At 37.3% G+C, this 25,360-nt stretch overlaps 2 protein-coding genes across 6 annotated transcripts in view; both read left to right on the top strand.

The window, feature by feature from the left end:
* Nucleotides 1–25,360, top strand: part of DST (dystonin) — a 313,438-nt gene that overhangs the window by 178,674 nt on the left and 109,404 nt on the right. For 4 of the 5 annotated variants that reach the window (XM_075145250.1, XM_075145253.1, XM_075145252.1 and 1 more), the window contains 7 exons: nucleotides 112–274; nucleotides 958–1,041; nucleotides 1,132–1,239; nucleotides 1,981–2,079; nucleotides 13,397–13,531; nucleotides 16,097–16,185; nucleotides 16,875–17,010. In XM_075145250.1, coding sequence (XP_075001351.1) covers nucleotides 112–274; nucleotides 958–1,041; nucleotides 1,132–1,239; nucleotides 1,981–2,079; nucleotides 13,397–13,531; nucleotides 16,097–16,185; nucleotides 16,875–17,010 — 814 coding nt within the window. Of the gene's footprint in view, nucleotides 1–111; nucleotides 275–957; nucleotides 1,042–1,131; nucleotides 1,240–1,980; nucleotides 2,080–13,396; nucleotides 13,532–16,096; nucleotides 16,186–16,874; nucleotides 17,011–18,098; nucleotides 23,700–23,914; nucleotides 24,062–24,219; nucleotides 24,436–24,618; nucleotides 24,766–25,360 lie in introns of all 5 variants that reach the window. The other variant, XM_075145248.1, reaches the window with a different exon arrangement.
* Nucleotides 2,738–5,588, top strand: LOC142080208 (uncharacterized). The gene has a single exon (XM_075145254.1). The coding sequence runs from the start codon at nucleotides 3,687–3,689 to the stop codon at nucleotides 5,478–5,480; it is 1,794 nt and encodes a 597-aa protein (XP_075001355.1). The 5' UTR covers nucleotides 2,738–3,686; the 3' UTR covers nucleotides 5,481–5,588.

Below are 25,360 nucleotides of genomic sequence, written 5' to 3'. Positions count from 1 at the left end.
AGGAGAGCTAAGGCATCCGAAGCCTTTAAAGCTGTATTTGGCTTAGTGTTGTACTTTTTATATTTTATATTCATCTTCTTTCCTTTGGCTTGTCTTCTAAAATAAAATCAGGTTGCGTGACTTAGAAGGTATTAATAAATCTCTGAAGTATTACAAAGATACTTACAATTCTTTGGATACGTGGATTCAACAAGTGGAAGATACTCAGCGAAAGATTCAAGAAATCCATCCTGAAAATAGCAAAGCATTGGCTAAACAGCTGAACCAACATAAGGTATGAAAGGGATCTCATTGTAGGAAAGCACTGCTTTAATGACTGAAAAAAAATTAAAATATCTTTTGAACCCAGTCATGTCAGTCTTACTTCTTGATGGGAAGTGCTTATGTCTCTCAGCCCTTATTCTAAAATTGCAAATAATCACCAGCTTTTACGGTTTTATGTTTACAATGCAGCTAACATCATGAATGTATCACTCACCGATTATAGCCGTTTTATAGACCAGGTTGTTTTGGTCTTCAAATCTGCAAGAAGAGCAAAACCTTAGAGAGTGCCTACAATTCTGGACTCTCCTTATCACATAATTTTTTATTCAGTACTGCTCTTAGTAATTATGGATGTAAAAATATTTTCATGGAGGCAGAGCTAAACTCAACAACTCTCTCCTGCAAGAAGGAAATGCAGCTAAAATAAGAGACACAATAAAAAATTATATGCGTGAAGTGGTATAGTCCTGGTTTCTTTTTAAGTTCACTCACCAGCTGTTAAACCTGGCAGGGTTTTTTCACTACTTCTGTAAGCCTGACAAAGCCAGGACATGGACTTGAGCATGTAATTACTTGTACACACATGGAAATGAGCATATTATGTAAATTTCGTGATGTTAGATAAAGTAGAAAGGCTAGTAATAGTAATAAAAATCACTTTTTAAGATGAAGATGTAGATTCATCTTTTACAGATGCTGGTTTCTGAGATTGAAATGAAACAAAGCAAAATAGATGAATGCCAGAAATATTCAGAACAATATTCAGCTGCTGTGAAGGTAATAAATAACATGATACTTAGAATCCTTTTTTTTAGTGTCAGTATCACATGGAATGCTGATCATTTTGTGTATTTTCTCTTTTTACAGGACTATGAGTTGCAGACTATGACCTACAGAGCTATGGTTGACTCCCAACAAAAATCTCCAGTGAAACGCCGAAGAATGCAAAGCTCATCAGACTTCATTATTCAAGAGGTAAATGGATTTCTTATGATAGGAAAACGTGATTTTCTGAGTCTTTGCTTAAAACAGAGTAAAAACAAGAATGGGTTTTAGGATTTATTAATGATGAAATAGGGTAGCCCAAGCAAGATTTTTTTTTCTCTGTAGATTTATGATGTGATAAATATCCTATCGGTCATTATGCAGTATTTAGATAATGAGATGGTATATTGCTGTTAATGAACAAAAGTTCCCCAAATTATAAAAAACTGTATGAGAAATGTACCTTAGTAAAACTGTTTAGAACTACCTCTGGGCTGGATCTTGATCACAGTAAACGGGGAGCTTTCATCTTTGCTATGGTAAAACTTACCAGATCTGGACACTTTGACAGATTCCAAGGCAAATCAGCCGCATTTGGGTGGGAAAGAGAAATCTGTCTCCCTGCTAACTGTTAGAGAGAAGAATAGTGGCCAGCACTGCTTGTCCCTCTTATAACGTGTTCTTACAGGGGGGAAGAATCAAGTGACTGTGAAGTCAAAACATTGTCTTCTGTTTCTTCTTCTGGATCTGCTCATAAATCCTTAGGATTTATTCATGCAAGTACACCCTGCTGATGGCATTCAACTTTGGAATCAAAATTAGGACTTTGGATTCCACAATCAGGATTTGGAATCAAAATCGAGATAGGTTCTAGAGTAATGTTTATCACTTCTTTGAAGGTTAATGGGAGCGTTTCCCTCTCTCTCCCCATCCCCCTTTGTTTCTCTGCAGTTCATGGATTTACGGACTCGTTATACTGCCTTAGTGACCTTGATGACCCAATATATTAAGTTTGCAGGTGACTCTTTGAAAAGACTGGAAGAGGAAGAGGTAAGTCTTCACTTGGCAGCCAACCAAGCAAAAAGAACAGCTAGGCAAACAAAGAGCAATATACCTGTTGGAATTATTCACAAAGTTAGCAGCAGATATGAAAGACTAAAATTCCTTATATACTGCACTTTATACAGGAATGTAGGAGTGTTAAATTACACCGTTATCATTCAGATAAGCAAAATTCTGTGCCATCCATACATTTTACCAGTTCTTCCAGCTAGAAGGATCATATGATTCATTAAATTCTGATGGAGATGTAGTTACGTACAGTATATTTTAATACTTTAAAATTTTAGGGCTTGATCTTTTGGATAAATGCAGACATTAAGATGAGGGCAAACTTAGTGTGCATGCAGCATTGATATCCTATGTAGGCCTTAATATTCCATAGTATGCATTCTGGTCCACTTAACAACATCTAAGTGAGTTCTTTAAACAGGGAGATGCGATGCCCTCTTAATTAATTTCTTAAGTTTCTTTGACATGTTTAGATTTTTTTTTCCTTCTACCTTTCTACTGTATTGATTCCTTGCGGTCAAACAGCATTTTACTTATGCTTAGCGTTTAATCTTATTAACAAGAGTAGGTTACTGAAATTGAGCAGACAAATTACTCAAAATACATGCTTACTGCAGAATCAACCTTCCACATAATTGCAAAAAAAAAAAAAAATTCTTCACTTTCTTTGGAAATGTTTCGCTCTGAAAGAGATTTGTCATTCCTTAAGGACTACAGTGGTTTAGTATAATCTATACAGTGCATATCTGTAAAATAATGCCCATATAAAATATAGTCCTGTATTTAATTGTGCTCATATTAAATGTAGTCCTATATAAATTACATAAAATTGGAGATCACTCTCATAAGGGTATAAATTTTAATGTTGTTATTGCAGAAAAAAATCAGAGTTCTTAAATGAATGTTTTGTAATTCTGTTGCTGGCTTTGTCTTTATTGGCTTTTTTTGCTATTGAATACCTCTGGACAAACTGTAGCAGTAACAGCATGTATCTTTGTGCGTCATGAGGTGGTGGAGCATATGGATGGAAATAGATAATGTTTGTTAATAAGTAGCCATTATAACTGAGGATTTGGATGATTAATAATGCTAGTGGTATCAAGGGTAAAAAGTGAAAAAAGAACAAGAATTGAAACAAGGATCAAGAAACCTGTGAATGCCAATAGGCTTCACGTTCTTCAAGAGCAAATGGAATCTTTTAAACTCTTTTGAGTTTCAGTCTGCTCTGAATCTCCAGGACTGCTTTTTTGGAAATCAAACACTCCCCATCTTCCATTCTCCTCCACCTTCCGGCAGCCTTCTAAATCTTTGATAGCTTCTTTGAAGATAACCTAAGTAGGTTTCCAGTCTCAAAGTGATTTGATGGGTTTTTAATTTGTCATCAGGGTAGCAAATCAGAAAGTGAATAATCCTTTTCAAAGAAAGAATAATAATTTTTTGCTTCTGGGATCAGACCTCTGAAGTCTGTGATTGTTCCAAGATTTTCTTCCATGCCAATCTTTCTTCCTAACCCTCAGTAATGGTGTTATGAATGCACAGAATAAGGAAAAAAATAAGATCCTTTCCATGATATCTCAGTTTAATCCATGTGCTGTCATGCTCAGAGCTTACCAGAGGAGAGTGAACTCCAGCAACCTGTGAAGTCAGCTGAAGTCTTTCAACGTTTGGGATGTAATGAAGCTGTTGAATTCAGAGAGGAAAACACACCTAATGAAAGCATGATGGATGTGGAATATTTGCAAAAAGATAACTCTTCCAGTAAACCTAAACACACAGAAAATAAATTGGAAATCGACAGAAGAAAATTAGATGTAGACAGATATGATAAAATCAAAACTAATAGAACATTAAAGCGATTTTTAAATTTCAGTGGTCAAGAAAGTAGCATTAGTGGCAACAGAGAAAATAAGCTACATACAGAGCAAGAGAATTTAGTGGGTTTTGGTAATCAAAGTAAAGAGGAAGAAAATGGTAGAAAAGATTGTTTTGTTTCAGCTGAGATCTGTGTGAGTGTGAGTAACGATCCTGGTGAAATGTTAAATGAGCAAATCGTTAATGGAGAGAGACAGAAAACAGAGGGAGTATCAAAGAAGTTGCCTGAAGTGGAAATGATACACAAAACCACAGGAAAAAATTGTTCAAGGAAGGCAGGGAGTGATGTTCCAACAAAGGAAGGATGTGAGATGCAATCAGAAACTAATTTTGAGCTAACAGCAAAGAAAGATGAAGTTACTCCAAAAACTGGAAAGCATGCCCTGGATATCAGCCCTTACAAGCAGCAACATTTTTCACCAAGAACTCATTTTGAATGTCAGTGTAAAGAACATTGCTTTACAGAAAGTAATAGCCATAATACTTTAAACTCTGAAGACGGAGAACTTCAAGTGTGTGGTGAAAAAGGTGACTCTCTCTCAGGTGTAAGGGATGCAACACCTTTAGAGAAAGTTGCATCCTCTTTCAGAGAGTGGGCAGTACACAATGGAGGTGAAAAAACAAAGTTAAATTTCCAGTCTGTGAGCAATCCTGGCATTTCTGGTAGTGTCGAAAGGGATACAAACAAACTGCACAGAGCATCTCTAGATAAAAATTACTTCATAGCAGAAAACGAAATCCTAGAAAAAACAAATTTAAATCCAAATGAAGCCCAGAGTACAATGCAAGAAATTTTGGCTGTTTCTTCCGGAAATATTTTAGAGACTCAGTATGCAGCAAAAGTCTCTGAATCTTATCCATTAGATTTTGAAGTGTCACCACTGCAGAGTGATCCAAGTTTAGGTATGGAATTGTTAGGAAATACTGGTGATTTAAATGCAAATATAGCGCTCTCAGAAATTATTTCTGGAGGAGAGGATTATTTTCCATTATCAGAACATGGATTAGCAAAAAAGCTTTTGAGTCATGATGAGGAAGTAAGTGAGAAGAAAATATCACAGGGTAAAATTTGTGGTTTGGACAACATAAATGTAAGCGGGGAGAAGCAGAGTGGAGAAGACAAGTTAGAACAGGGTCAGAAATGTAAAGGTTTATTGCTAGTTGCAGAAATGGACAGGGGAGATAAGGATCATAGCACAAAGGTACCTGGAAAAAACGCTGAGCTCCAGAAACCATTCTGCGAAAAAACAGGGAAAAAAGCCTCACTTGAAAAAAAAGAAAAGCAAAAAAAAAAAACCTGTGATAATGCAGAGAAAAAGAGCACAACTATTATTAAGGTACCAGAGTTTTTATGCAATGCAAATGAAACAGTTAATTTAAGAATGATTCTAAACCAATATAAATCAACATTTGAATCTCAAAATATGTCAAGGTCAAGTGATTTAAAGTTGATTGAACGTAATTTAAACAATGACTATGCTAATGATATTAATTACTTTGCATTTTGAGATGCTTACATTTTTTTAAGTTCTTATAAATTTATTTTTGTATTACTATCTAATTACCATCCTTTTCTTCACCCAGCTGATGCTCAGCCATGTCAATTAGAAATAATGAAAGCTAACAAGATATAGTTTGTGACTGTATCTATTTTTAGTTCTTCTTTTTCAAGCATAATACGTTAGATTTTGTGGCTATGGGAGCATAAAAGGAGATCTGATAAGAAACCATTTTAAATGTTTTTTATCCATTGGGGTCTGTTCAAAATTGTGACATGGGAAATATGGAGAGGAACTGAAGAAGCTGCCTTTGCATTAGCCTTTTAGGAAATAAGTTTCATTATCATATGAAAAATAAGTAAATCTGGTAAATTTGAACTAAACCAACTTTTTGTTTATTTGAAAATGTTGCTCTAATTACTCTTCATGCCATGTTTGTATGATCATAGGAATATAGATGTGTTCTTACCTCATGTTAGCTCACATTTGGTAACTAACGCCGTGATAATGCTAATGAAGACAAGGTATGTATAGTTTCAACCATATTATTGCTGGTGAATACACATCTTACAAGAGTTTCCCTTGATCTGCCAACATACGGAGACTATTAGCTGACTGGTTTTCACTAGGATTTTCCTAATTACCATGTTTATACTTCTAACTGTGTCTACACTGCAGAGCAGCTGTGCTCTTACCAGTGCCCCAGCTGAGCCAGTTGGAGGCATTGGGACTGTGGAGCACACTATGGAGCGTAAATACACTGGGTTTAGATACAGTACTTCTCTTCCTGGAGCTGATGCGTCTTGGCTCTACCTCTAGACACCGTTTCTTTTCTTGGAGGGGATTTCCAGACTTCTCTTGTGTTATTTGTGCTTGCAAGCATAAAATCCTTCTTCCAATTTCTACTGAACTGATCCAGAAATGGTAGGCCACTTCCTCCTTGGGAATTCTTGCACATAGTGTTTGACTCGCTGTTTGCCGTACCTATTTGTTTGGAGAAAAAGCATATGCAAGCTGTTGTTTGACGCTGCTTACCGCTAAGAGGCATCTAACTGAAGTGAGAGGCTTCAGGACTTCTTCGCTTTGTGGATGTCTTTATGAAGGGTTTCATATTTGGCTAATGGTAACTTCCTGAAGCTTACTGTATCAAGAGAAGGTGATGGTGGTGGGAACTACTTGTCCTACTTTCTGGACGTACCGTATATATCTGAGTAAGTATTTTCCATGCTGCTTTTCAAAGAGCCTAACATGTTTCATTTGCTGTATTACAAAAGGTACATTCCAACTTATCCCGTTCTTTTACAGATTTTAAAGAATAAGGAAGAATCAGTGCGTGAGGCATATTCAGAACTAATGGCACAGCAAAATAGCACAATTGATGAGAACAGAAAACTCATGGGAAAGGTAAAAACACTTGAGGAGATGTTGGAGGATATGAAGAAACAAAAATTCCAAGTGGAACAGGAGCTCCCTAGAGTGAGGGAAGCCGCAGAAAAAGAGCGGAAGAAGCAGCAAAAGGATATGGAAGAGATCTGTCTTCAGAAGACCAAGGCAGAGCAAGAGGCAAAGCAGTGTCGTATAGATCTAGAGAGTATTGAGAAAGAGAAAGCAGATGCAGAGCAGGAGTTGGAGTGTGTAAGGCAGCTCATTTTTCAGGCAGAGACTCAAAGAAGTATACTGGAAGAAAACCTCCGTGCTTTTCGAAATCAAATAGAAGAAAGCACCTTTACCAGAAGAAACCTTGAAGAGCATCTAAGAAGAAAAGATACTAATCTTCATGATTTAGAGCAACAAAAAAAAACCTTAATGCAGGAGCTGAAGAAAAAAACAGAGGGAGAGGAGAAACTTATGAAACTGATAAAGCAAATGGAACAAGATCTTGAATTTAAAGGGAATCTATCAGAAATAAAACTGCAAGAAAAAGAGAAAACTGAAGCCAGAAGGAAGGTTGTTGAAGGCAGGTACTCTGTAACTAGAGAAACTTCCCTGCCAAATTTCATGGCTGGGCAAGGCAACGAGTGTAGGACTGATTCTGAAATTACAAGTTTCCAGAAGAAACAAGAAGCCAAAAAAGTAGACGAGCTTAAACAGAAGATAGATGAGCTAATCCTTGCTAACAAAAAAGCTGATAAAACTATTAAAGACCTGAAATATGAACTGAATGAAATTGAGCTTCAGAAATCATCAACAGAAGAAAAGTCTCGTTTATTAAAAGAAAAACTAGATAAAGTCAATAGTGAACTTAAATGCCTAAAAATTAAGTTGGAGGAAAAAGACCAAGTAGAGCAGGGATATTTGCAACAGTTGAAAGAACTGGACAAGCAGCTACATAGAACCACAGGTAAAGCTGAAGAGGTGATGCAAGAAGCTATAGATCTTAAGAAAATTAAGATAAACTATCAGGAGGAGCTGAAATCTGTTCAGCAAGAAAAGATGCAGCTAAAAAGAGAAGTAGAGGAATTAACTAGATCACAGACAAAAACTGAAATCACTATCAAACATTTAAATTCACAAATCAGTTCTCTTCAAAAAGAGAAGTTGGCAGCTGAACACAGAACACAGTCATGCCAAGGAGAAGCAAATAATCTTCAGGACCAATATAAGAAAATTCAAGAACAGTTGCTTCAAAAAACAAAAGTAGAGAAAGAAAACCAGCAGGAAATTCAGATGCTGAAGCATGAATTAGCCAAAAGTAATCAGGCGTCAGAAGCATTGAAACGAAAGATAGAGGACCTTAATAAATGGAACACTGAAACAAAACTACTGATGAAGCAAATTCAATCTGAATCAGCGAAGATGACTTTGGAAAAACAGAGTATTCAGAGGAAAAATGATGCATTAAAAGCCCTAGCAGATGGTTTCAAAGAGCAACTGCGTACAACAAATGAACAATTGCACAAGCAAACAATAATTGAGCAAGAATTCATATGTAAAATCAAAAGCCTAGAAGTTGATCTAGCAAAAACAAAAGACTTGGCTAGTGAATATAAACAAAAATGTGATAAACAAAGTGCTTCCACTCTAACCATTGACCGGGAAGTTAAAAATCTAAATGCCCAAATGAATGCTCTAACTATGGAAAAGAGGGTGAATGAGCAGAAGATACAACTACAGCAAGCTCATATACAAGAGCTAAGTAGTAAATTAAAAAAATTACAGGATGAACTCCATCAGAAGACTCTGGATGAACAAATGGCACGCAAGAAGATGATTCTGTTTCAGGAAGAATCCATTAAGTTTAAACACTCTGCAGAGGAATTTAGGAAAAAAGTTGAAAAATTACTGGAATCCCATAGCATCACAGAAAAGGACATTTCTGGTATAAAACTAGAATGTGTTGCTCTTCAGCAGGAAAAGCATATGGCTGAGGAAAACATCATGTTGTACAAGATGCAAATGGAAGACCTGCAAGAAAGGCTTAAAAAATGTCATGAACAACTACAGCAAGGGAAGCAGGCTGAAATGGACTGTCACCAGAAGTGCAGGAAACTTGAGGAAGAATTGGAAGTGCAGAAGCGCACAGTTGAGAGCTTGAAACAGAAGATGGACCTGCAGGTCAAGGAGAGTGAACACAGGTTTCTTTTGTTTCAGAATGAAGTTCAGCAAAATAATAAACTCCAAGATTCTGGGTTGAAATTGAGCTGTGAGAGAAGAGGGAATGATTTCAATTACCTGAGTGGCACCACAGCCAGAGAATTTGAACAGCTTCCTCCACATGCAAAACCTAGCTCGCCTTTGTTAATGCAGAAACAGGAGAGATCAGGTTTTAAATCTGAGCAAATAGAAGAAAATACATTATACATGAGCGCTGATGATACGATACCGAGAGGGGTGCAGTTCCAGATGTCAAGAATAAACCAATCACTAGAAGAAGATGCAAGCCCACAATCTTTTACAGAGTTTGTTTCTCAGATGAGTACGCAGTTCCAAATAACTTTTGATAAAGCAAGCCAAATCCCTGGAACATCTGAAAGGGACAAATTGAGAAACAGGAACCTACACAGTTCCAGACAAACTATTAGACATGGGGAAGACATGAAACATGAATTAGGAGTGGTAAAACTGCATCCCTTGGAGGTACACACCACGTTTTGTGAGGGTTTGCCTTCCTAGTGCTGGTTTTTACTATTCTATTTTTTTCTGTTTGTTTGTTTTTAGTTATGCTTTATCACTATTTGCATTCTCGCTAATATTTCTTATGTTCTTACCTTGGTGAAGGGAACCCCTTCATTCTTACATGACACAAAAAGCTTTTAATTAGACCTTTGTAGCAGGTTTGTTAATATCTAAGAAACGCATTATTTTAAAAGTTTGTATTGGAAATAGGAATTCACATACACCATTGTATCATTATTGGTCAAAATAAGCTTTGATTAATGGCACTAAGTTCATATAGTACCAAACGAGTTATTGTTGCTTAGTCTACTCATATTCCTGTTGCTGAATAAATATTTGAAACGGCAAATGCACTTTAAAACTCTAGCTACCTATATTTCTCTGTTCTCTAATGCTAGTAGCAGTTCTCCTTTCTGACTTGCATTCAAGTTCTCCCTTTTGTTTCTCTGGTGGTGGATTTAGGAGTGAATTATGTACGGCATAGTTCTGCAGATGTATTTCTCACTGTGTCAAAAACTTCCTATTTACAGATAGTGAAGAACAAGCAGTATGACATGCATGTTGAAGTCACAACATTAAACCAAGAAAATGACAAGACTTTTGGTAATGAAGAGAGAATGTTTGAGGGATACAAAACATCTGAAGGGTTTAGGAGAGAAGACTTTGCAAAGATGAGCTCTTTCTTAGGGGAAGAGATTTTAAAAACTGTTGATGATGCTACTCAGTTGGAATATTTTACAGAGGAATATGATGATATTAAATTTCAAGGTCTCCGACATGATGTAACTGCCAGACAGTTGACTGAAGTTAAACTTTTAGACAGGTTTACGGTTGAGCAGCTCCGTTCAGGGCAGAAGACTATTGATGAGGTTCAGAAAAGTCTTGAAAAATTTTTAACCAAACCGACAGCTATAGCTGGGCTGTACCTTGAATCCAGCAAAGAGGTACTCTCTTTTGCTTTTGCAGCAAAGAGAAGAATCATAGGAAAAGCATTGGCATTAGCATTTTTAGAGGCCCAGGCAGCTACTGGTTTCATCATTGATCCCACAACAGGTCAGAAATTCCCTGTTGATGATGCAGTTGTTAGAGGGCTTGCAGATAATGAATTCAAGAATAGACTGCTTGAGGCAGAGAAAGCTGTTTTGGGCTATTGCTGTTCTGGGAAAATGATCTCTGTGTATCAGGCTATGGAGGCTCGACTCTTAGAAAGACAAAAAGGTAAAAATATCCTTGAGGCTCAAATTGCAAGTGGGGGGGTCATTGATCCTGTAAGAAGTGTTCGTGTACCTCCAGAAACTGCCGTGCAGCTTGGCTTGCTTAATAACACAATTTTAAAATTTTTGCATGAACCTTCTAGTAATGCAAAATGTTTTTGCAATCCAAATAACCGGAAAGCTATGTACTACTGTGATTTGCTGAAAATGTGCTTGTTCAGTGTAAGCAGTAAATGCTTTCTGCTTCCAGTTGGTGAAAGGAAAATAAGCAGCCCATCAGCAGAGAAAAGTCATAAAATTTCTGTAGTAGACATCAAAACAGGAGCTGAAATGACTTCATATGAGGCTTATCAAAAAAATTGTGTTGATAAAGCTACATATCTTGAGCTTTCCAAACAGGAATTTGATTGGAAGGAATCTACGTGTTTTGACTCTGATGGGAATTCTTTTCTTTTGCTTACAGATCTTAAAACCGGTGTACAGTTAAATATTGAGGAGACCTTAAATCAGGGTAGAATCAGCAGAGCATTAGTCAATAAATATAAGGAGGGTTTAATCACAGCTAATGAGTTTGGTGATATTTTAATTAGCAGTTCACAGCCAAATAAAGATTTAAACAGTCCTGTTGCAGGGTTCTGGCTTTCTGAAACCAATGAGAGAATTCCAGTTTTAAAAGCCTCTCGCAAAAACTTGGTAGATAGAGTTACTGCCCTCCGGTGTCTTGAAGCTCAGGTTAGTACAGGAGGCATAATTGATCCATTTACTGGGAGAAGGTACAGTGTTTCAGAAGCTTTGCAAAGGGAGTTAATCGACGATGGTTGTGCAAAGCAAATCCAGCAGTGTGAACTGATCTTTACTGGGATCATTCACCCTGTAAGGAACACAGTTATGTCAGCTGTTGAAGCTATGCACGTAAATGCAGTAGACAAAGAAATGGGTATGCGTTGCCTGCAGTATCAGTACTTGACTGGTGGGTTGATAGATCCAAAGTCCCATTCCAGATTAACAATGGAAGATGCAATTAAGAATGGTATTATTGATGCTGTCACAGCTACAAAGATGAAAGATGAAAAATTGTATGTTAAAGTTTTAACATGCCCCAAAACGAAGAAGAAGTTAACGTACAAAGAAGCTTTAGAGACAGCTGTTTTTGATTGCCACACTGGACTGCGATTGTTAGAAGCAGCTCAGGCCACGAAAACGGGGATTTCCAGTCTTTACTATAATTCGTAACGGAACAAAGATGATAGTACTCATTTTTGGGGCCTGCTTTAAAACCCATTCAAGTCAAGGAAAAGATCTATGATGGCCTTTATGGAAAATCATAAATGGTGTTTTCTAACGTAATCGTGAGTTGCTGTAAAACTAATTAGTACAAACCACTAATTAGTATAAACCACTAAAACTGGAATTAGATATTACTTGTTACAAAGTTGAAATTTATAGATAAACTTAGGCAGATTCATAATTTCAAAATGCAAACTGTGTGTTCAGTCTTTACTTGAAGACCTTGTCTGACATGTAGGTAGTGTAAATGAGAAGTTATACTAAGGTTGGTGAAGTTAACATTAGTGCAAAATGGGTAGATTTAGAAGAGACAAGAATCAGATTCTTATATTAAAAATTGAAAGGGATTACCCATTTTGCAAATGAAGACAGTGCAGTATTTCATGTGACCTGATACTTAAGTTAATATTACAAATCAGTTTGCAGATATAATTTATTTTACAAAAGTGACAAAAAAGTATGCAAGAGTTAAATCTGCAGTCCAGTAAACACATATGCATAAGTAATTTTTCTCACACTGGTATTTCATTAATTTTAATGGGCTACTTACATCCCAATTTTTTCTCTCACTTCAGGTAACATTTTTTTTTCTTAGAATTGTTTTCATGCTCTAATAAGCAAATGAATTATAATTACATATAAAATTTAAAAAAATCAATTCAAATAAAATGTTCTCATTTATACATGTGATACATGGAAGGGCTTAAGCGTGTTTTCTAAGTATTGATAAGTTTCAAACTACAATAGATTGTACTACTATAAAAAGAAATATATCTTCATGTGCAGAAAAAGATGAAATGTCTCAGTATTTTACTTTTATTGTTCTTGTTTCTGTAGACATTAAAGCAGTGTATTCTTCCTAATTGTAATTTAGTAATCCCTGTGCATAGATTGCAAAATACTGATATCCTATGCTGGCTGTACATATCCACACCTGAGGGTAATGCAAAGGCAGCAATTCAAAGATACTTTATATGCAGATGTTGTTTAGATTTTATCTGCTGAGTAATGGCTGGGAAGCTATGCTTTTTCTTAATATCAGTCATTTTATAATGAATGTACATGTGTATGAATAAGCACCGTAATGATAATTACAAATCGTTCAAGGAATTATTTTGTTAATGTCTGTAATTATGTGGCATTTGGTACATCAAAGTGTCATAGTAATGCATGTGGTGATAAATAAAAAGAAATCACTTTAAATGATAATACTGCTATTGTGGTAGAATTGTGTTTCTAAGGACGTTCATGTTAAATATTCCAACAATTTACGTTTACGTGTTTTTTACAATTCGCGATGCTTATCAGAAGTCAATGGAAGAAGAAAAGAAGGAACATGTTGAAAAAGCTGGGGATTTACTGAAATGGGTGTCAAACCTCAGCAAGACACTCAGCAAAGAAGAAGGAGAAAAGGCTGAAAAGACAGATTTGCCTAAGCAGCAGGTACACAGAAGTCTTTTGGTAAAATACCACTTCCTCTTTTTAGCTTTCTGTGTTGATTAAAATGAGAAAATATTCCATAAATACTTTTTTTCTCTGAATCACCATCCACATTTTACTAAAGATGTAATTTCACATTTGGTTGTGAGTGGAGGGTTGGGTATATGAACACCAATGTTTAGGGACACAAACGTGTTACTCAGGAAGAAGTGCAAGCTGCTTTTTACAGGCCTGGCGTGTGACATATTCTGACACTGCAAAATGTCAGTTTAGAGAAACTAGACCCTGCAGACCATAACTCGGCCTTTGTAGAAGGACAGTGCATCCTGGCAGGACGGCACTTTGTAGATCTGCCCCTTTGTCCTGAAATAGTTCAGTGAATGAGTCTGGTAACTTCTACCCTGGCACCAGGAAGGAGAGAGTGGGCAGGAGGGGCCCGAGGGCCAGGTTTCTTTTTATTTGCTGTTAAAAAGTTAGTTTGAGGGGTCCTCTTATGGGATAGTCAAACTGCTGTCTTAGGGAATACAGCAGGTGTTGACTGAGCCCCCTTTATTATCACACTAGTCCACAGGCTGCTGGAGTGGCCCATCTTGCCACCTTTGTATTTAACAGGTACCTTGTCGTCGTGTACAGTTGTAACTCTGACCATAAATTCCCATCTGTGAAGTTTCCTATCATTTCTAACAGCTTCCCTGCTAGGCTTGTCCCACAAAATAGCTTAGTGACACCTAAAAAGATTTCAGTAGGTGAAGGTCTGCCTGCACAGTGAGCAGCAGAGAGACGGAGCAGTATCTTTTCCACATCCCTCGGTACAGGGCTGGATGTGTGGTCATGCTAAGACGATTTTGGCCCTCCTGGCAGCCTGTTCCTGCGTTTTTGTTTTGGTCACGCATGCTGGTGCTGGTTAGAGCCACTGGAGCAGCGTGTGCATAAATGAAGCTTGCTGTCGGGCAGGTCGGCAGTCCTGCAGTCCCAATGGCCACCGGTCCCAGCACGCTGCTTATTCTTAGGGGACCAGTGCTAGTTCTGTTACTGAGTTTGGCCCTATATCTATAGGAGGAAGTAAGCGTGTATTGATTTGAGCATATTGATTAGTAAATCACTAATAGTTAGGATCAGGATTTGCAAAAACATTCAACACTGGTCTTTTTCTGCCCTTGTTAATGACAATCATGCAAACCTTTGTCAGCGTTGGGCCAGCGCTCAACTCTTAGAGCATCTCAGCTTACCACAGCAACTATGGCTGGCATCTTCCCTGTCCAACCTGGGCCCTCAGCGAATAACCTGTGAGTTAGCTGCCTCGGCTTCCTTCAGCCTGTGGGAGATGGGCTTTGCCAAGGGTGTTTCCTTCCCGTGTGAAACGGCCCGGTGAGGTAGCGTCACGTTCCAGAGGTGCCTGGTTTTGTGTGTCCACTGACTAGCACAGGTGCCTTGACAAGTTTTGTAGGAACATGTAGACCAGTGATTTGGTAGCTAATGTTAGCTGAAATACATTTCATACAGTGGTTTGGGGTTGCCGTGGGGTGTCGCTGTGGAGCGGATGGAGAAGCTGGTGCCAGTAGTGACAGGGCGCACACAGCAGCCGCAGCGATGCCAGTTCCCTGAGCAAAGTGGAGCTCATGACCCCACCTGCTACTTCAGCCTGCTCACATCGCCTTCTTGTGTAGTGCATTCAGTGCTTGCTCTCTTGCTTTCTGTCCAAGCAGCAGAAGTGGTGGGATTGTGGCTTGCTGGCAGTGATTGCAAAGGGAGCCTCTGTTCAAGACTGTGTTCAGGCCCTTTGATGCGATGCACACAGGGACAGAATTGGTTGTGTCCAGACCCAGGTGAATGCAGGGCCCACTTGCTAGAGTTCTCTTAGCACCGACATTGAACATATCTTGGGCTTGCTAATGAACTCTTAGACTCCCCTTTGATACTTTGCCTTTATTTACCCAAAATGGGTGCTTTTCTCTGAAGAGACTGCAGGCAGTTTCTCAGAAAAGTTAAAAGATTAAATTTCGGAAGTTCCTCTGCTAGAACAAGGGCTTTAGTGGAGATGACACAGAAACGATAGGGAGAATATTAAGAAGTAATTCATTTTTTCCAAGTGTCTGATATTGCGTTTGTCTCCGTCATTGAAATTCATGAAGATTTATGGCAGTCTGATATGTTTTTTTAAAAAGTTGTTCTCTCTCATCTTGGTGAGCAACTTCTTGAACATGACCATTGTACACATATCTTTGTAAAGCTGCTTTAAACTGTGCCAACTATAATAAGTGGTTTTAAATGATTGGTTAATTTTCAAACAAATAACATTTTAAAATAAATTCTCTTTGTCTCATCCAATAGTTTTCTAATACAAACAGCTTATTTAACCAAAAGGCATAGCACAATGACTTATCCATATATAAATGATACAACTCCATAGTAAATAATATCGCTCTAAGAATAGCCGGTATTTAAAGAAAAAAAATCAAATTCTTATACTATTGAGATTAGTCAGAGATAGAAATACTATGTTGTTTGTTTTCCTTTTTATATACGTGCATAGTTAAGTCTTGAACACAGGTTTTTTTTATTTTTCAGATTTCCCTGGATGAAATGTCAACCAAGAAAGAACAAATAGCTGAAGCTCTGCAGACTACTCAGTCATTTTTAGCTAAGCACTGTGACAAGTATGCCATGTTTTATTTTTGAAATAATGTAAATTAATTGAATTGGTACATACTGTTTGCTTAAAAAGAAATCATATCCTCATCTTGCAGTTCCAATTACATTTCAAGTACAAATGTGTCAGTTTTTTCTTTAATTTTATAATTTTGTCTTCCCATTTGGGGAAGCTTGATGCAGTTTTGTTTAATTTAAGAATTTGGCTAGGTTTATATACCTCTGATCAGCTTAAAAAACATTAGATAATTTTCATTTGAAGTCAAAATAATTAACAAATTAGTAGTAAATTAGTACTTGAACTATATGTCACAAGTTTGTTTCATCTGTGTCTGAAATCAGACTGTTTAAGATGCTAATTGCTGAGATATCTCATGACTCCTTGCTAGTTATGTTAGCTGTCTTGACTGGTAATCAGTAGACATAGGCACATGCAAATGTTAAATGCTTTAGTGATAATTCAAATGCTTTAGTGACAATTCATTATTTAGTGATAATTAATGTAGCTTCTTTTCCTGAATGACTAAAAGCAGGTTGTAGCTTTCTTGAACATCCTCGTGATTAGGCTATATTTTTTTCAGACTACTTTTACCAATTTCCCCCCGCCTTTTTAAGTAAAGGTAAGCAGATCACTCCCTGCAGGTTACAAACTACTCAAAGAGATCTCCTTCTTCCATTTTTCTTTTTTTCTTAATAGAATGACAGATGAAGAGAGAAATGAAATGGAAAAGCAAGTCAGATCCCTCCAGGAGAGCTACAGCTTGTTATCCAGTGAAGCTTTGAAGCAGCTGCAGGAATCACAGTATCTGGGTGATGAAAAGATGGAAGAAAAGGTAACAAGATTGAAACTTACATTTCAGTCTCTTCTGAGATTTCCTGCATGGTTTTGGAACCACATGTGATCAGTAAAAGAAGAAGCTGCAATTAACAGTGTGTAAAGGAACTTGAGATTTAATTAACTGAAGGTTTTGTGTATTTGCTATGGAATAGTGTTTGTGACCGTACCTGTGCGTATGAACATTCTGTTCATCAGATTTTTTGTGAAGAGTCTTAATAATGTGTGCCTTGCATGAAGAAAGATAAACAAATCATTCATCTCTTAACTCTTCTCTTAAAAGCCATTCTTTGACTGCTAGATAGGTCTGTATTTCTGCTGCAAAAATGACACCATATAATAACACCTTAATCTCTCCCATATATCACTCAGAAGTGTCCTAGAAGAGATCTACTTTCAGTTTTTCTTAAACTTTATCTGGATATGAAAATGGGAGCACATAACGTGATTGGCTCTGAGACACTACAAATACATTTGTTAATGGATCTTAATCTTAAATATGGAATTCCCAAAAATTATGTTGCAAATGAGTGTTCTCATATACACATAGAGGCAGTGTCTGTGTAATTGGTTCAAATAATGTTGCCAAACTGACTTCATGCTTCCCATGCAAACTAAATGCAATATTTGGTGCTAGAGTATCTGATTCCGCATTGTTGAGTGTATATACAGAAGTGCTGTATGCTGTAAACATGAATAGCATGGTTGTTTTGAATCACATACTGTTTCCGAATATTCTAACCTTTCACAGACATTTAGAGCATGAAAATTTGCCTTTCAGGTATATGTTCTATTTGCTCACTCTGCAATCATTTCTTCTATTGTCTTTTACTAACCCTATTTATGTATGCAAAGCATAGGTTTTCAATTCACAGATGCATGTTGATTTTAAATCTTTTATCACATCGTGTGCTGTTGAATGACTGACATAGATCATTTGCGCATTTGAGCTGCTAACATTCACAACATTCCTCCAGGCCTGGTAAGTACATGGTTTTATGCTTATCACACATTCAAAATCAAAAGAAAATTTAAAATATACAGTCTGAAAATAGTGATAGCTTTTTCTTTTATATTCCTTTTTAGGTGAATAAAGTAATTGCTGGTGTCATTGACCAAACGACTGGAGAAGTCCTTTCAGTCTTTCAGTCTATTTTAAAAGGTTTTATTGACTATGACACTGGAATTAGATTGCTTGAGAATCAGCTGATCCTTTCTGGAATAATTTCTCCAGAATTAGGATTATGTTATGACTTGGAAGAAGCTAAAGCTCGTGCCTTAATTGATGAGCAGATTCTGTTGCAGTTGCAGGAATTAAGTAATGCAAAGAAGCTTATTTCAGAATCATCATTATCAAATCTTCCAGTTGTATCAGCTTTAGAACAAGGTCTAATTTCAGAACCTTTGGCTATTAAAATTCTTGAGAATCAGCTTTCAAGTGGGCACCTGATTTTGCCGTCTACTGGAGAAAACCTGACTTTGCTGAATGCTTTCCAGAGAAACCTGATTTCTCCACCATTATATACAAAGCTTCTGGAAAGACAAGACACATGTAAAGATATCATAGATCCCAACTGTGGTGAGAAGATTTCCCTTGAACAGATGATTCATAGAAGCATAATACATGAAGAAGGGTTAAGACTCCTACCTGTGAAACCACAAGAAAAAGGTAGAATCACGTTGAAATGTGGAAGGAGGATAACTATTTTGAGGGCAGCCCATGAAGGACTCATCGATCGGGAAACAATGTTCAGGCTGCTGGGTGCTCAGTTAATGTCTGGAGGTATAATGGACCCTGACTCCGGGAAGCGAATGACTGTGGAAGAGGCCATGAGACAAGGGATGATAGATCAGGACACTGCTTGTGGGATCCTCACACATCAGGTTCAGACTGGTGGAATCCTTTGTCCAAATTCAGGACAACGCTTGACTGTTGATGAAGCTGTACAATGCAACTTAATATCATCTACCAGTGCACTGCTGGTATTAGAAGCACAGAGAGGCTTTGTTGGACTAATTTGGCCTCACACTGGTGAAATATTCCCCATATCAACTTCTTTGCACGAAGAGATGATAACAAATGAGCTGGCATTCAAAATACTAAATGATAGACAGAAAATAGCTGCACTTTACATTCCAGAAACTTGTGAAATAGTCAGTCTAGATAAGGCTGCACAATCAGGGATAATAGATACCAATACTGTATCTGTTTTGACCAATGTGACTTTACCAGATAAAATGCCTAATGTAGAAGAATTAGAGTCCCCTTGTAAAAATGCTGCAAAATGGTTATCGATGTATGAATTCCTGCCATCTGTATTTCATGATTGTGAGGAGGAACATGAAACTGCTGGCAGAGAAGACCCTGTATGTCATAATTTGGATCAAGCTAAGAAATTATTCATATCTTATCTGATGGTAAATAGTTATATGGATGCAAACACTGGAGGAAGACTTCTATTATATGATGGACAACTGCAAGAAGCCATCAATATGTTGCTGGAAGGTGATGGTGCTGCGTACAATGCTGATGTGTCAGAAATGGAGTTTAATAACAAATACATAAGCTCAAAAGAAATTAACCTAAAGTTGGCTGGCAGTATCCACTTTAATAATGTCACAGGCAGTGTTCAGGGTGATCTTTCAGGTGCTGAGAATACTTCTAATAACAGGAAATTAAATGAGTTTGAAGATTTTGAAAATTACATATCTTTACAGGGAGAAGATCTCCAAGTGTGCAGACCAGATGTTTGCAATGCTATTGGTACTGAGCAATCAGAATATACGCAGGAGATGTTGTTAACTAACCCTGCAGAACTTAGAAATGTAGTAAGTAGCACTCAAAATTCCACAAAGAGAAATGCACTCAGAGGTCTTCCAGAGGTTTCTGAGTGGACAGAACTGCGTAAGCGTAACAGTCAGAAGGCAAGTTCAGGAAACATTAAAGGATATCTTCCAAATCACTCAAATCCAAATCTTATTGCAGAGAAAGAAGAGATTTATATAGCAGACAGTATGGGTAATGAAAACAGGAATGATAAAACCTTACAAAATTCCTTGACTGTGAATGATTTGTCGGATAGTGGAACCTGGAGAGAGCTGGAAAGGTGCACAAAATACAGACCTTACATATTGCAAGCTGACAATAGCAGAATGGTACTGGATAACAGCAAGAAAGATGATTTTCAGAGAAGTCTTGGTTCATCCATCAGTGCGGATACTAAATATAGACTTCCAGAAGAATTGGTTAGTCAATGTGGTGACACACTACAGTTTGAAGATAATGAATATAGTGAGCAACCTCTACAGGACTACGCTGATGTACATAACAGGCCATCCCTAGAGGACTATCTTTATGTACATGGCAGGCCATCCTTGGAGGATTGTACTGATTTGCAGAGTAAGCTGTGTCTAGAAGACACTGGAGACATGCACTGCAGGCCGTCATTGGATGGCGATACTGTTATACATGGTGGACCATCTGTGGGGGACAGTAACAGCACAGCACAAAGGCTAACAGTAGAAGAAAGCAATCTTACATTTGATAAGTTACTGCTGTGTGACAGTAGTTCTGACTCGTCAGTAGAAGGGAGTGATGGCATCCCACAGTTTGAAAGTAACTGCTTGCAGCGTGAACGTGGTGAAGTAGCCTCTGAAGATGACAGCTCTCAGTTTGATGATGATGACGATGATGCCTATGAAACACCTCAGGTTGATGATGATGACAGTGATGTCTATGATACTCCACAAATTGATGACAATGATTCTTACGACACTCCTCAAGGCGATGATGGTTTTGATACCTTGCAGTTGGGGGATGATGATACACCAGAGCCAAAATTGTCTGGAACATCAGTTCCATTAGGTTTTCTAGAGGAGAGAGGTGGTCTAATGACCCTGAGAGAAGACACCAGCTTTTTTCAAGAACTTGCAGCTCATGCTGGAGAGAGTGTTCACATAAATCTGACAGGTCTACCTGAGAGCGTAAATATAACTTCTACAAGTGTTGAAACTATGGAAAGAATCCTTGAGGAGGAAAAGGAAAGAACAGGGAGCTTTGGAGAAAAGGAGGAAAAATTGCCAGTTACTCTGGAGAGCGAAGGAAGAAAGGAGGGAGGCCTTAGTTCTTTACAGAAGGTGTATGAAGCAGAAGTACGAGACAGAAATGAGGAAGATGAAATGAAAGTGGAAAGTGACTCCTATGAGGATGAATCTGAAGGTACACAGGAGGAGGAAGACTATGAGGAGGATTACAATAGTTATGATGACTCTGACACTGATTCTGACAGTGATGGAGAAATGGGTATTTTTTATTCACATCATCAATGTATAAACAAAGGTGACCAGCTGTTAATTTCCTTAAGAGACATAGAAAATAGCGATGAAAATAATCAGAATATTGATGCCTGTTGCTATTCTTTAGGCCACAAGACAGGATATACTTTGCAATTCCAGTCTAACCATGAAAATGGAAAACTATCCTCAGGAAAATGTGAATCTGCATCAGATGTTTCTGAGGAAAGATGTGTTAGTCTTACATGTACAAGTGAAGACGACAGACAGCAGGAAACAAAAGATGAATATGGGACTTGCGTCAAAAGTAAACACATGTCACAAGATACCACTAAGCCTATTCAGTCTGAAAATACCTTTGACACTAAATGGATATCCTGTAAGAGTGAAGAAAATAATAAAACACAGCTTAAGGTTCCAAGTTCTCAGCTTCTTGATGATACTGTGACATCTGACATTAATGTAACAGCCTTCCTAATTACAAAGCAAGCAACTGATGATGATGAAACTACTTGGACAAATTTGCTTCACTCAGAATGCTTTATTGATAGCATGAATAAAAACAATAGTACCATGCCAATGTTACATTCAAATCATGGGCAGAGACAGAAAGAAGCAGTATTTACAGAGGAAAAAGTATTAAATGATATGGCTGGTATGGAACAACTAAAGCAAAGTTCATCCCAAATGGACAGTAAATTCCTTATGGATATGCCTTATGTGAGTGATGGTGATAGTTCACTTAGTGACCAAGTACACCCACTCACCAGTTGGAAACATGGTCAAATAGGAAGAGGTTTTGAAATTCTTACAGAAAATAAAAATAGACTAAATATTATGGAGGAATGTGATATCTTGGGGCTAAGTAAAAGTCCCATTCAGATGGAAAGCCTTGGGGAAATATTTGATGCATCAGTAATTAAAGGTGATAGAGAAACTCCTGTTGCAAGTAAAGAAAAAGTAAATGTTCATCAAGCTTTGATTGGAGGTGGTGCGAAATCAGATGAATTTAAAAGAGATTTTAACATTTCCGCTTCTTTAAAACAATCTACAACAGACATAAAAGAAGGCGGCCATTCAGAATTGGATAAAACTGAATCCTGTTGCTTCGAGGACAGGGAAAGAGGGAAAAAAGGTGTACAGAATAAAAAGGATTTTCTGCTAAATATGGAAGAAATGCATTCAAGTGAATTTAACCCTTATTCTTTTCCCCCAACTGATACAGTAAAACCAAAGGGAATTAGCATAACTAAAGAAACGGGGAGAGTGATCTGTCAAAATACTGACAATGTTCTTAAAAACTTTTCAGAAAACAAGAGCAGCAATGACAGTGAATTTTCCCCAATAAAAGCAGATGCTTTAGGAAGTATTGAGGATGCTAAAGAATCAGGGGATGGGAGTGAAGTGCTACCTTCTGGGAGTCATACCCATACCGCTGATGTTTCTTCTGCAATTCTGAGCAGCACAAGGGCTGGCTTGAATTATGGTGCCCAGAAAGAACATGAGATGCTGCAGGATACAAAGGGAGAAAATTTCATGGCCAGTGAGACTTCTTCCCTTGGAAATGGTTTCAAAAAACAAATGTCTATGGAGTCATTACAAGAGGAAATTGGACCCTGCAAAGATTTTCAAGTAAAGGAACGTATTTCACAATTGCCAGAAATGTCTGACGCACTAACAGAAGACTTAAAGAATATATTACGAAGGAAATTGAAAATGGGACGTGTTTACTGCAAGCAGGAGGGTGAACCCTTAAGTTACTCCGATACCAAAATCTTAATGCAAAATTTATTTACAATGGTTAGAAGCACCCAGCTTGGGAGTGACACGTCTAGTGCGTCAGATCTCAAGCAAATAAGCAATGCTGTTAGAACTGCATTAATGGCTACCACACCGTGTACCGAGCCAAAAGATAGTGATGCTCTTTCATTGCTTTGGCCTGATTGCAGAAGTCCTGATCTTCTTCGTGATATTCTGAAGCAGGAATCCTGCAAGCAAAAGATGGATGATCCAGGTGAAAGGAACAGTGAAACAGATGTGAAAGCTCCTGTTCCAAAACTTACTACTTCTAAACTTCTGGAGATTTTTCAAATTTCACCTGGAGATGAAAGTACAAGCAAGTTAGAAGAGCTGCTAAGTGGTTTGCTTACGAGCTCACAGGTTGCTGGTATCACCACAGAACGTGAGGGTAAAGGCAAAGTAGGTGGGCTTTGTACTCTTCTCTCAACAGAACAATCAGAGTTTGGATCAGAAATTGCTAAAGAGAAAACATCGGCAGACGTTGATTGGAAAAGTGACCAGGAGCATGGGAAGACAGCCAGCCTGTTGAAAGGCTTTACTGAGCTTGTTTTCAAAACAAAAGAAGCAGTCCTGGAAGACACCCCCACTAGCGTGGTAAGTAATGGCAGCTGGTATGTGCTGTGTGTCCTGTGTTAAAGGAATTGCATGAATCCTTCCAAGTGCTGGAGAGAATAATTAAACTGGAAAAATGGTTGAAAAATTAAATGATAAATTTAAAATAAATTATAATTAAAACAAAGTCTTTTATTGCTTACTTTCAAGTCTGTCCATTTGGAAAACCTTTTCTTCTTGTTAAAACTCATTTTCAGGTCAATGGAGTACAACAATGTTCGAAGTTAATAGAGAAAATGCGAGGACATTTGGCAGTGCTTCAAGATATGAAAAGCCACCTAGATAACCAGCAGCCTATTAATAACAACCTGGAAATACTAAAAGATGAACTGGAACAACTAGAGGTAAGTAAAGTGTTCTTTATGCTTGTATTTCAGTGATGGGTGCTAGGAAAAGACCTTAGATAAATAAAGACAGATTTCAAATATAATTAAAGTAACTCAGATTTAAATGTCTTTCTTGCTTAGTAACTTAATGCGTTTTATGTCTATTCTCTTTGTAGTCATTTGAATCAGGACTGGCTACCTTTGCAATTATCCTAAAAAAGGACATGAAGTTGACAGAAGAATTTTTAAAGTTTTGTAACAGGGATATTCCTGAAGAGAAACTTAAAGAGCTAAAGATAAGCTATGACTATTTGCAGGAAGCATTTTTGGTGGTCTGTGATACATCTTCGAAACGAGCAAAACAAATAGTCTGTGCTGTTGACTTGGAAATGGTATGTTTTTATCAGTGTACATTTTTACCTTGGTTTTCCTCAAGGTAATTTGGCTAAAAAGAAGGCATTTGTTTTAGCTTTATTTTGTTTTATCTTAATATAAAAATACATGTATGATTTAGTATGGTAGAAAATGTGACTAGACTCCAGGGGCATAAATAAATATACAACTTCCCTTTCTAGTCTAAGCTTGCAGTATTACACCAGGAACTTTTAAGCAAACTGCAGAGATTTTCAGACTGGATCACAGAAAACGGTAAAATTGTGAATGACGTCATGGTGAATACTAATGATATAGAAGAGATGAAGAAAAGTTTACAGCTATTTAAAGTAAGTATTCTTTGGTGTTGGTGCTTCTGACAAATGTTGCTACTTATTATGAATTATTAGCTAGGTTTTGTATACCTGCTCATTAACCTCTATCGCTTAAACAGAGCACTAGAACTAATTACTTAAGAAGACAACTACTTGATAATCCAGTAATAAAATCTTGTTGATTTGCTTTTTCTCTTGAAAAAATTTTTGATCAAGTTTGGCTTACTGAGAAAGCTATTGGGTCTGCTTACATTTGTTGCAATAAATCTGACCCTTTTTGGAAATCTAACTTATAATACATATATTTCAGTGATTAAGATTGGCTCTTTATGCATAAGGTCCAGAATCTTTAGTTTAATTACCTTCCAAATCAATTATATGTGAGAACAGAAGATGAGGAAAGATAAAAAGCCTCTTCATTACACAGTCCATGAAATGAGTCATGAAAAACAAATCAGATCAAATTTTTAGTAAAGTTCATACACCTCTGTATGTATGAATGATAAAAATGACATTATTTTACTGTGCTTTAATAGGGTTCCAGTATGCATGGTAATGTCATAGGGGCTGCATAGTGCAGAATTTGCCACAATGCTGGAAGTGGGGCTTC

Source organism: Calonectris borealis, chromosome 3 (assembly GCF_964195595.1).
Source record: "Calonectris borealis chromosome 3, bCalBor7.hap1.2, whole genome shotgun sequence".
NCBI classification, from domain to species: Eukaryota; Metazoa; Chordata; class Aves; order Procellariiformes; family Procellariidae; genus Calonectris; species Calonectris borealis.
This window is presented reverse-complemented; position numbering and strand designations above follow the sequence as displayed.

What these genes read in the sequence shown, in the direction of transcription:
- LOC142080208 (XM_075145254.1), top strand. Translation starts at nt 3,687, where the DNA reads ATGTGCTGTCATGCTCAGAGCTTACCAGAGGAGAGTGAACTCCAGCAA.